This window comes from Cheilinus undulatus, linkage group 2, assembly GCF_018320785.1.
Source record: "Cheilinus undulatus linkage group 2, ASM1832078v1, whole genome shotgun sequence".
Lineage (NCBI taxonomy): Eukaryota > Metazoa > Chordata > Actinopteri > Labriformes > Labridae > Cheilinus > Cheilinus undulatus.
Window position 1 is genome coordinate 52951066 of NC_054866.1, and position 13046 is coordinate 52964111.

General features: G+C 39.6%; 1 protein-coding gene across 9 annotated transcripts in view; it reads left to right on the plus strand.

The window, feature by feature from the left end:
- Positions 1 to 13046, plus strand: part of LOC121525321 (latent-transforming growth factor beta-binding protein 4) — a 113985-nt gene that overhangs the window by 54502 nt on the left and 46437 nt on the right. For all 9 annotated transcript variants that reach the window (XM_041811308.1, XM_041811273.1, XM_041811292.1 and 6 more), the window contains exons 6-9: positions 2301 to 2558; positions 3506 to 3582; positions 3664 to 3837; positions 8377 to 8479. In XM_041811308.1, the coding sequence (XP_041667242.1) occupies positions 2301 to 2558; positions 3506 to 3582; positions 3664 to 3837; positions 8377 to 8479 (612 nt within the window). The remainder of the gene's footprint in view (positions 1 to 2300; positions 2559 to 3505; positions 3583 to 3663; positions 3838 to 8376; positions 8480 to 13046) is intronic.

Genomic DNA, 13046 nt, shown 5'->3' on the forward strand with positions numbered 1-13046 from the left:
TTATTTTAATCATGAATAGATAATTATTTATGATGATATTAATTCATAAAGCCCTAAATAAGGTCATTGATCTGTAATATTTATTTTGTAAATTTAAAACAAAAGAATGATAACAAAAGTCAAAACTACATGAGACCACAGCCTTCATTAGGCCAGATTTAAGTTATTACATTGTCTTCATGGTGCAATGGTAGCAAGGAATACTGATTAGCTAGTGACTGTACCTTTGTTGAATAAGGTCAGTCACTTTAAAGGGGTTGAATATTTATGCAGTCACTTTTTTTACATTACATGTTCTATTCAATTTACATTACTTTGCAGAAACCTGTTCTCACTCTGACAAAAAAGATGTTTTTTTTGGGGGGGGGGGTTGTTGTCAAAAAAGCCAAATTATATCAACCAAGTCTGATTTGTAAAATCAGTAAAACATCCAAGGGCACTGTATGACTATGTGCCATTAATTTGATTATAGTTTTTAATATAACACTATAACTATTTTCTGTCATGTTTCAGTAGTTTAAGAACATTTTCAGCATTAAATACCAAAACCATGATACTAGTGGTTGAAATTATGTTAATATGAAGTTTGATATTGATAAATCTCTAGTTCTATCACATTGCACTTGTCTAATGTTTACACTAGCACACAGATGTCAAACTCAAGGCCCGGGGGCCAAATCCGGCCCGTCGAACTGTTAAATCCGGCCCTAAAGATTATATCATAATTCCGTTATAACTGGCCCATCAGTATGTGGTCTGCAGATTCCCTCCAGTATAAAAATGTAAACTTGTCATTGATGATTAAAGATATTAAGTCACAAAATCTAAAAATATAGGGAGTAAAAATATTCAGATAAGAAGTCAGGAATGTGGGAAAAGAAATTGATTTGTGTTTTAATTTCACATTTTCGATTTAGCACCTCACAATTAGGACTCAAACTTAGGATTTTGACTTTTAATTTCATACTTTGAGCACTTCAACTCATAATTTAGACTTCTCATATAATACTTTGAGCTTTAAGATTCATAATTCAAATTTTTAAGTGATATGTTGACCTTTTTAACCACTTATTTTGTATTTTATCTCATATTTTCAACTCTTCAACTCACAATTTAAAATTTTGAATCATATTTTGACTTTTAATTTAATGATTACAAGTTTTATTTCATATTTTGACCTTTTAAACTCAGAGTCTGGCCCCTGCTGTGATTGAATTTGACACACTGCTCTAGCGGCAGTTTCACAACACTCATCAATATCAAAGTTTGAAGACAGTGTGAGTTATTCTAAAGCAGTTCTGAGCTGTTTTGAGGTCAAATCTCAGAGCTGCTGATAGAGGTCATCAGCTTAGAAGAACCTGGTTATAGCGCTGCAGGTTTCCTTCCTGCTGCACTGACTTCTGGGTATTATCTGCTCATTAGTGGCTGCTCCAACACCCGCTGAACTCTGGGTAACAATACAGCAGCTTCCTGTTACAGCCTCTTAAACAGGAAGTAGGAAGTGGCTGGCTGGTTCTGCTGGCGCCCGGTCCACCTCAATCCCATCAGGGCAGCAAGCTTTGTTTGATTTCTACATCTATGAACTCAGTGGTCTCCTAGCAACAGAAGACAGGGCCACACCCTGCAGCACCTCCCAGAATGCATCTGTGCAGCAGCCTTAGAGTAAACAGTGGAGAGTGTTGTGAAAGGGACGGAGAGTGTTTCCAGGCCGGCAGTAAACATGATGGATGTGTGTTAGTGTTGGCCTCAGACCTGCCAGTGTGAGTGTGTGAGGGATGCAGCGTGTTTCTAACAGGCGTGAACAGAAAATAAATGTTTCTCAGTTTTATTGTATCATTTGTCAGTGTTTATATCGACTGTGAGGTCGGGCTGACATAGTTTGGGTGATGAATTTCTCCTGTAGAGCTCGTTACAGAGACTTAACCTTTGGCTTTTGGTCCTTTCTATGAGAGAATTTATAGGCCAGCATTCACAGACAGAAAATATTTCACACTAACCTCTGTCCACTCTGCTCTGCAAGAGTTTAACAAACTTTTAGTGAAAACCAGTGACTGTTACACAACACAGAAACGTAAAAATGATGGCCAGTGAACACCACTGTGTCCTTAAACTTCCCAAATCTAGAAGTCTTAAATTTTATATTTTGTCTGATTAATTTAGTTCAGTGGAATTAAATGTTGTGACTAAAAGATTTTTGAGTTTTCATGAACAAAAACTTCCCTAAAACTTTAAAGATCAAATATGAAATTTGGCAGCAAGCTCTTGGTTGATGGTCTGATGAGGTCTTTGTCTCGTTGCAGTTCTCTGTCCTCTGCTTTGTAAGAACGGCGGCGTCTGCCTGCAAAAGGATCGCTGTCTCTGTCCTCCAAACTTCACTGGGAAGTTCTGCCAAATCTCTGTCACCCCCACCACCGTCACTGCAGCTGCATCGCAACCCTCCTCCATCAACGAGATTGTCAAGCCTGCTCAAGTCTCAGCCACAGCAGCCAATCAGGAGCTGACACAGTCTGAGTTCCTCATGCCGCTGGGACAGACCCAAGAGATGGGGGTGTCTGGAGGTGAGTCCATCCATTAAAAGGTGTTTTACCACAAAGGGTGTGTCTGATTAGCTTTTAAACTGCAGTATAAACAGCAAATGTGTTACCTAGTGTTAATATCTGCACAGGATGATATGGATACAAAAGACTTTCTTTAAAGGGTCCCGACTTCATATATATGCTCACAAATGTTGAAAATCTTGGGTGAAACCTGCTAGGGCTGGGCAATTAATCAGAAATTAGATTAAATCACAATATGGCCTGCTGCAACTTACAAATAAAAAAAAAGTGCAATATTCCTTTAACTTGAAATGTGTCAAAATACCACTTCAATACTTTGTGCAGCAAAGATTTTATGCACATAATGCGTGTTTTTTAAAATAAAAATTCCTATTTTACTAATGTATGTTTTTTTTGTTATTAAAAATTAGATTGACCTAAAAATGATTATCCCCTTTAATATAGCAATTGATCATATGTGCAATATGAGCCAAAATAACTGCAATTAAATAATTGTTTTAAATTGTTTTTCCCTTAGTCTTAATAGTCGCATATTAAATTGCAATATTGGGGAAAAAAATCACAATCAGATTATTTTTGCAAATCGCTCAGCCCTAAAACCTGCTAAGGGGGCTAGATTTTTAAATACTGTGGGGGGCACCACCAAGCCAGTAGGCCATGCCCACAAACAGTAATCATATCAATCATCTCAGTTCGCCAATTTGTATTTTTGTCCCAAGTTTCATAGCTCTACAAGCCCCTGAGAGGTCTACTTCCTGTTTCATGGCGAACAGAAAATCGCCTTCATGTCCTTCAAATCAGTGTCAGGAAAATGTCATGGGATGTGCCTGAGTAATTCTGAACAGGATGTGGGCAACCAATTAGGAACTATGAGGTCAAATTCAAGAGCAGGGACTTCCTGTTTCTAGAAGATGGCGTTGATAATTATGTGTGATGTGTGTGTGCAGCCCCCAGCCCCTCAATGGTGAAAGTCCGAGTGCAGCACCCCCCAGAGGCCAGCGTGAAAATCCATCAGGTTTTGAAGGTAAAAAGACACAACATGTTTAAAGTTTCAGTCAAATGTTTGGGTCCTTTCTGAGCTGCTTGTCTCTTCTTCTTGTCCCAGGTGTCTGGATACAGTCCGAACTTGCAGACTCTCTCGTCCTCTTCCACGTCGGGGTCGGCAGGTGCTCCGGCTCCAGCAGTTGGACTGGTCCAGGCTCAGACTATAAGAGGGGGTGGAACGTACACCCAGCAGTCTGGGTTCAAGTACTGCTTCAGAGAGGTGAAGGATGGACAGGTAAGACAGAGGATGAGGCTCACGCTGCTTGTTTCAGGAGGCAGATCATTACAGCCGTTGTAATCAGAGCTACAACGGCTGCTAGTGGAAGTTGGCTGAGTTACAATTAAGAGCATTCATGCCAGAATAAATCAACCACTAATTCTGGTGCCAACTTTAACTGTGGTCACTACAAGTCACCTTATTGGACATGCTACCCCGACCCAAGCTTGGATTAATTTTAGGAACAGAGGTGAGAACCTGACATGCCAAAAAGATTGTTTTACATCTTCATAGGCTATATATTACATCCATCTAGGCAACATCCAATAGACGATATTTGGGAGGGACAGAACCTTTCCAAAAGAGGTTTTGTCCACTCACCTCCAATTGGAGGGTGATTGGAAGACCAATCAGAGCAACCAAACATGTGACTTAGTGTGCCTGTACTGCTACCAAGGAAGTAACATAACATCAGCTGGACAGGCAGCTGTTATTGTTGTTCCTCACCAGTGGAGCCAGTTGGTAAATTAAATTCTACCATCATAAAGAGTAGAATATTTCAGACTGCCATGGTCTAGGTCAGTGGCTCTCTGTGGGGAGACACTGAGAGGGGTCTCCAGTTGCCCTAAAATAACTAAGAATATTTTTTTAAATGACACTGTTGTCACTTTACACCAATTTTGTCAAAATTTTTTTTACCCCTTTTCATATTTTTTTCCCACCAATTTTAACACATTTTTACCATTTAACACCTATTTTTGTCAGTTTTAAACTCTTTCCACCACTTTTTTCTGCCTGTTTTTGCCACTTCTGAACCACTTAAATCTAATGTTGCCTCTTTTGACCCGTTATTGCTACTATTAACCCCTTTATACCACTTTTAAAACCATCATTTCCCATTCTAACCACATTTTACCATTTACTATGCACATTTTTGTTGGTTTAACCAAAATCTGCCTATTTTTTCTTTCTCAGGTAACCCTTTTTGGCCAGTTTATATCAATTTTTCATCCCATTTCACCAAGTTTCCATCCTTTTTTTGTCAATTTAAAGCCATCCTAGCCACTTTTTAACTTCTTTTTACCACTATCTATGCCCATTTTTGCCACTTTAACCCATTTTTGCCTTTTTTGCCATTTTTATCTAATTTTTGCCACTTCTAACCTGTGTTAATTTTGGCAACTTTGTTTAAGTCTTAGTCTTTAGATGAAATGCATTTTAGTTTTAGTCACATTTAAATCATTCCTAGACTTTTTAGTTTTAGTCTAGTTTTAGTTGACAAAACTCAAAAACATTTTAGTCTAGTTTCAGTCCATAAAAAGTCCTCACATTTTAGTCTTAACCTTTACTCCAAGCATTTATTTTCTTGCCTAAATCTGGTACCAAACCATGGTAGCATGTTCTCTGCACTCTGACAAACCTGGGTCCCTGCTTTCTACAGCTGAGAGGCAGAATAGACATAGCTGCATTTTGTTTTGACAGATTTACGCACAGTGTAGAAATATCAAGGATTTAGAATGTCCACTGAAAACTACATTACATTTTCGTCTAGTTTTAGTCATCTTGACGAAAACTAAACTTTGTTTTTGTCAGTTTTAGTCACCACAGATCTACTTTTGTTAGTCTTAGTCTAGTTTTTGTCATGGAAAAAAGGCTGTCAATGAACATTTTTAGTCATAGTTTTAGTCGACACAATTAACACTGGTTCTAACCCATTTCTGCTACTTTTAAAACCCAATTTCACCACATTTTCCACCTTTTTTTGCCATTATTAACCCAATGCAGCAATTTTTAAACCACTTTAATTCTTTAATTCTTTTAACCAAGGCAATTTACATTTTTAAGAATGATATTACCATACAAATGATTAAAAAGCTATTTGTTTCTTTGATAAGAGTGGTTATTTTGTAAGGTTAAATATGAAACATGGATATCGCAGCTTAACTTTACAATGGACCATGGTTCTGTTGACCTCCTGGGTGCCAGAAAGCTCTCCCATTTTTTCCAACCTTATGGGCGGCCTTGTCTCCACATGACTATTCTTGAATGTGCATGGCTGTTTTCAATCACCTTCAGTTACAGTGGGGGTCCCCAGTCTCAGGCACCTTTATTTTGGGGGTCACAGGCTGAAAAGGTTGAGAACCACTGGTCTAGGTAATGGATGGGAACAATGGTGTTAGAACCATGGCATACCTCCCAATTTATGAAAAATCTATCAGTGTTGTATTATTTCTGTTGAGACTTTTGTTTAGTTTAGTAGAATAAAATTCTCCTTAGTTGTGCTTCATGTGAAATAAACCAAGAAATAAAGAAAAACTACTGAAGTAAACCAGATTAAACAGACTGATTATAATACCAGCGCATTGCCAGCAGATTTCCTTCTAAAGAGCTAAAACTAATTAGTGTTTAAAAGCAGCTTTCATAGTTTGTTGGATATTTTTGTTATTGCAGGGCAGAAAAAAAAATGTTTGTAGAGTAAATCAGTGATTTATTGTATCAATGCTGTAATGAGTTGTGACTACACACAGAAGTTTCTGGTTCGCATTAGCTCTTTGGCTGCAGGCGTTCGGCGTGTTCGCACTTCTCTGATAGAAAATCCCTGCGCAGTGATATTTCATGCTGATAATAAAATGCAGATTTGTTTTAAAAGGCTGCAGTAGCTGCTGTCACACACACCCAATGTCAAACTCTTCAAACTACAACAACAACTTTCACAACTACTAAACCAGCAGCCATCCATCATCTCCAGCCCTCCTGCTCTGTCTGAGTGACATGAACGATGAGTCACAGCAACACTTCAGTGATGTTAGGAAATGTTTGTGTACAGCTTTAAACCAGGACTACAGCCTGCACCAGCATATGTAGATGGATTTCTAGATGTTTTAGCATTATTTAGACAATGTACCTCTGCAATTCAGTTTCCACTTCTTCTTTTATGACTGTCTTGTTTCATTCAACTTGTAGTAACCAGTATGTTTGAAGACAGTAATAGTGAGGTATACAGTCTTGGACGAAAGTAAAGGCACCCCTGGAATTTTTCCAGAAAATACACCATTTCTCCCAGAAATTGTTGCAGTTACAAATTTTTTTGGTATACACATGTTTATTTCATTTATGTGGACTGGAACAACACAAAAAAACAGAAGAAAAAAGCCAAAATTGACATAATTTTAAACAAAACTCAAAAAATGGGCCGGACAAAATGATTGGCACCCTTTTAAAACTGTGGATAAATCATTTTATTTCAAGCATGTGATGCTCATTTAAACTCACCTGTGGCAGTAACCGGTGCTGGCAATATAGAAATTATACCTGAAGCCAGTTGGACCGTATAAAAGTTGACTCAAGCACCAAGAAATGGTTGGAGACAAAGAACTGGAGAGTTCTGGAGTGACCAGCAATGAGTCCGGATCTAAATCCCATTTAACACCTATGGTGGCGCCTTCTTGCAAGAAGGCGCCCTTCAAATCTGAGAGACTTGGAGCAGATTGCAAAAGAAGAGTGGTCGAAAATTCCAGTTGTGAGGTGTAAGAAGCTTGTTGATGGTTGTAGGAAGTGATTGGTTTAAGTTCTTTTTTTCCTAAGGGTGTGCAACCAAATATTAACTTTAGGGTGCCAACAATTTTATCTGGCCCATTTTTGAGTTTTGTGTAAAACTATGTCAGTTTTGGCTTTTTCTTCTGTTTTTTGTGTTGTTCCAATGCACATAAAGAACATAAACGTGTACACCAAAAACATTTGTAATTGCAACAATTTCTGGGAGAAATGGTGTATTTTCTGGAAAAATTCCAGGGGTGCCAATACTTTTGTCCATGACTGTATCCTACTGTCATGAATCTGCTTTGGTCAACAAAGCGGAAAACATAAGAAAACAAGAGGAGCCAGACTTTGGAGCCATGGGTCAAACCAGCTGTTGGCACCTTGTCAAACTGAATCAGAGGCAGCGCTGTCAGCTGAGCTGCAACAGCTCAGTTCACATGTCTACAACTTTCCCCTGCATTGCTCTTAAATGGTCTTGATGCGCGATGCTTGACATATAAATCTCTAAAAGGGCTGGCTCCTCCCTATCTTTCTGACCTTTTAAAACCTCATATTTAATCTTGGGCTCTCAGATCATCTGACCAGTGTCTTCTGACTGTCCCGAGGTCAAGGTTGAAGCTCAGGGGTGACCGAGCTTTTACAGTAGCTGTGCCAAAGCTCTGGAATGCTCTTCCTCTTCATGTTCAACTGCCCCCCTCGCTGCCTGTCTTTAAATCAAACTTAAAAACACACTTTTGGTCCATGGCTTTCGGCTCTGCTTGAGAATTCGGCTTTTTTATCCTTTCTGTTTTTCTGATCCATTTTTGTTCTCCAATTTTTACTTTGGTCCTGCGTCTGTGTTTTATTGTTTGTTTTATTGTTTTTTTATTTTTACTGTACAGCACTTTGGTCTGCATTTTGTTGTTTTTAGATGTGCTTTATAAATAAATTTGGATTGAATTGGATTATGAATCTTTGGTCTGAACTGGGCTGGAATGCACAAGTCTATACCTTTTTCTCTTATTTATGTATATTTAGTGCAGCTCTCCTCTGCCTGGTCTGAGGAGCAGGGAAATGTGCTGCAGAGGGATCGGGAAGGCCTGGGGCATCACCGACTGTGTCCTCTGTCCTGACAACACAGGTATGTACACCCAAACACTCACAGATGCCAATAATCAAGCATCTTGCATCACCTATTTAAACCAGTAGGTTGTGTTGTAGTGTTCACACAAGGCATGGGATTAATATAAAGGACAGCAATGGGGTTAAAAATGTGTTCTTTCCACTCAGAGTCTAAGATGCAAAATAACAGAAGCATACAGTGAGTGAGCTTATTTTGCAAAGCGTCTCTATCGGCCTGAATGGGGCTTTAACACAACTGTGAGCTACAAAGCAATAGCTTCGTTTTAATCCTAATGATTATGGATTACCAGTTAGAAAAGGTTTCCTGAGCTTTCATTCTCACTCTGGTTCAGTTTACACAACCATAGTCATGAGGAAGACAGCTGACCTGACTATGGTCCAGAGGACAATCATTAACCTTCACATGGAGGGTAAGCCACAGAAGGTCACTGCTGAAAGGTCAGGCTAATCTCAGAGGCTGTATCAAAGCAGATTAATGGAGAGTTGACTGAAGGGAGAAGTGTTAAGAAAAGGAACAGAAGAAACAGGGATGAGCTCAGCCTTCAGAGGATTGTTAAACAAAGCAGATTCAAGAACTTGGGTTCAGATGGGTCCAGGAAGTGGAATGCGAGAGTCGTGCTCTTAGTGTGGAGCCAATCCTGAACCACAGATGCCATCGCCGTCTCACCTGAGACTGTTAAGGTCTCAGTGGCCCAAAGTCCTGTGTTAAGATGAAAGTCCATTTTGAATTTCATTTGTAAATCCAGGTCGCAGAGTCTGGAGGAAAATAAGAGAGGCACGGAAACCTTCAGGTCTTGAAGTCCAGTGTTTCCAGTCTCCACTGTCAGTGATGGTTTGGGGTCAGTGTCATCTGCTGCTGTTGGTCCACTGGTTTTTATTAAGTCTAGAGTCAACAGTGTCAGCATCTACCAGGAGATTTTAGAGCCGAGATCCCGATTTTCTTTTCACCTGTCCACGTTGAAGCCAGAACCACCAGAAACTGGTTTACTGACCCTGGTGTTACTGTGTTTGAGTCTGATCTGAACCCCATAGAGAACCTCTGGAAGATGAGAGACACCGGACTCAACAACCCAGACGAGCTCTCGGCTGCTATCAAAGCAACCTGGGCTTCATAACTCCCCAGCAGCGCCACGGACTGATCACCTCCATGACACAAGCAGAGATGCAGGAGTTTGTGTAAAAAGAGCCCAGACTAAGTTTTGAAAGATAAAAAGTCATAGTTTACCAGAAGACCAACATTTCTGTATCATAAATTCTTTTTGGGCTGATGTTTTGTTATATTCTAATATTTTGAGATAGTAGATTTTTTATTTTCATGAGCTGTAAACTGTAGTCATAAAGATTTAAACATAGAAAGTGTTGAAATATTTCACTTTGTATGAGATGAATCTACAATATATGGAAGTTTGACTTCTTGAGTGAAATCACAGGAACAAAAACAAACTTTTCCATGGTATTTTAATTTTTGAGATGCACCTATAAATGTGTGAAGCAGTCTTTCCATTGTAATAACACAGACCCTGACACATGCACATGTGCACACCAAACCCTGCTGATACCTGATTGGTCGGCTTGGACTACAAATCTCGTTCAAATGGAAACTGAAACACTCCCCATGCTGAAAATCTGACCCTGTTCTGTAGCACAGATTCTACATTTTTATGTATTTTGGTTTTTGTTAACAATGATTTTCATGAAAGGACGTTTGGCGTAAGGGAGCACAGTTTCAGAAAACACCAGCATGATATGAAGGCATAGAGAACGGACCAACAGTTCTGCCAAACTCAGAAATCTTTCTCTGCCCCTTGCTATGTGAAGAGTTGATACTTTATGAGTCAAATATTTTGGAGTAATGCCACCAGAAGCTGCTTATATAACATTGTGATATTATCATGCTCACTCACAGAGTAATGATGTCTCCTCCGTGTTCTCTCAGATCTGACTAACAGTAAAGGAATGCACTCTGTGGGACTGTAGGCCTGCTACACTCACACCAGAGATCTGCTCATGTGTTTGTGTGTTTGTGTGTGTGAAGACACACAGGAACTTTCTGTCAGCTCACTTTCTGGCGCCCAACTCCACATCAGTATCCTAAATCATAAAAATGACGTACTGCACCTTTAAGAACCAAACATGGAGCTGACAAAGACTCAAAGAAAACAAAATGTTAAAACTGGAGGTAGTTTGGTATGTGGGTCAGTCAAGTTCTTTAGCCTTAACTCATGTTTATCTGATTTTTATACCAAATAGAGATCCGTTGTCTTCTATCTAAATCACATTAACACAGAGGTCAGACAACACCACCTTTGTGTCTTTTACCATGGTCTCTGTGGTGGATTTGGTGTTCGCAGAGCCACAAATGCACATGACAGTGTACAACCAATCATCAAAGCTGACACAATGACAGTGGAAGGAAGACAGGTGGGGCTAGAGGACACCAGGACACAAGACTGTAAACCACAGTTGCCCACTTATTTTATCCTAAAGAACAAATAGAGCTCAACAGGCTGGTTCTGGATGTACAGCACTTCCTGACTTCTTAATTTGCTCTGTATTAATCACACTTAAATTTTCAGATCATGAAACACATTTTAATATTAGACAAATATAACCTGAGTAAATACTAGTCACATTTTGTAAATGATGGTTTTATTTATTAAGAGAGAAAAGATGGCCAAACCCAATTGGTCCTATGAGAAAAAGTCATTGCCCATAAATCTAATAACTGGTTGTTCCATCCTGCTGTTTAGAAATGTGCTATATAAATAAATCTGACTTGACTTAAAGTAAGTGATTACTGACAATGAGTCATTCCCACCACGGTGGAGGAATTTTGGCCTACTCCTTTTTGCAGAATTGTTTTGGAGCATTTTCCAGCATGAACAGCCTGTTTAACGTCATACCATCTCAATCAGATTCAAGTCCAGACTTTGACTAGACCACTCCAGAACCCTCATTCAGTTTTTAGTCCATTCAGAGGTGGACTTGCTTGTGTGTTTGGGATCATTGTCCTGCTCCATAACCCAAGTGTACTTGAGCTTGAGGTCATGAACTGATGGCCCGACATTCTCCTTCAGGATTTTCTTGTAGAGAGCAGAATTCATGGTTCCATCAGTTATAGCAAGGGGTCCAGGTCCAGGTCCAGACCATCACACTACCACCACTGTGTTTGACTGTTGTTCTGATGTTCATTTTGCCATCATTTGAAGATGATGCAATCCTTTGTAGACTATGCCATCATTTGAAGATGATGCCATCCTTTGTAGACTATGCCATCATTTGAAGATGATGCAATCCTTTGTAGACGATGCCATCATTTGAAGATGATGCCATCCTTTGTAGACTATGCCATCATTTGAAGATGATGCCATCCTTTGTAGACAATGCCGCCATTTGAAGATGATGCCATCCTTTGTAGACGATGCCGCCATTTGAAGATGATGCCATCCTTTGTCGACGATGCCGCCATTTAAAGATGATGCCATCCTTTGTAGACGATGCCGCCATTTAAAGATGATGCCATCCTTTGTAGACGATGCCACCATTTGAAGATGATGCAATCCTTTGTAGACGATGCCATCATTTGAAGATGATGCCATCCTTTGTAGATGATGCCACCATTTGAAGATGATGCAATCCTTTGTAGACGATGCCACCATATGAAGATGATGCCATCCTTTGTAGACGATGCTACATTTGAAGATGATGCCATCCTTAGTAGACGATGCCATTATTGGATGATTATGCCATCCTTTGAAGATGATGTCATCCTTTGTAGACTATGCCATCATTTGAAGATGATGCCATCCTTTGTAGACGATGCCATTATTGGATGATTATGCCATCCTTTGAAGATGATGTCATCCTTTGTAGACTATGCCATCATTTGAAGATGATGCCATCCTTTGTAGACGATGCCTCCATTTGAAGATGATGCCATCCTTTGTCGACGATGCCTCCATTTGAAGATGATGCCATCCTTTGTCGACGATGCCTCCATTTGAAGATGATGCCATCCTTCGTCGACGATGCCATCATTTGAAGATGATGCCATCCTTCGTCGACGATACCATCATTTGAAGATGATGCTATCCTTTGTAGACGATGCCATCATTTGAAGATGATGCTATCTTTTGTAGATGATGCCATCATTTGAAATGATATCATACTTTGTAGACGATGCCATCATTTGAAGATGATGCCATCCTGTGAAGATGATGCCATCCTTTTAAAAATGAAATGAAAGGCTTTTAAGGATGACATTGTCAAAGGCAGGTGATGTCATGCTCCATGCTTAGGCTTCTCCTCCGTTTTTGCCAAATAGTCTGCCATATTCGGTAACTTCTGGAAAAGTGGGTGGAGCTGTTGAGGAGTGAGGGTCAAGGTTCCAGAAAGTTCAACTTTTGCCTGGTTAGTCCTTAGAATATTTTTCCAGAAGTCTTGTGGATCATCAGGATGTTTTTAGTCAAATGTGAGCCTTTATGTTCTTTTGGTCAGTGGTGGTTTTGGCCTTGGAACTCTCCCATGATGCCATTGTTGCCCAGTCTCTTTCTGATTGTTGAATC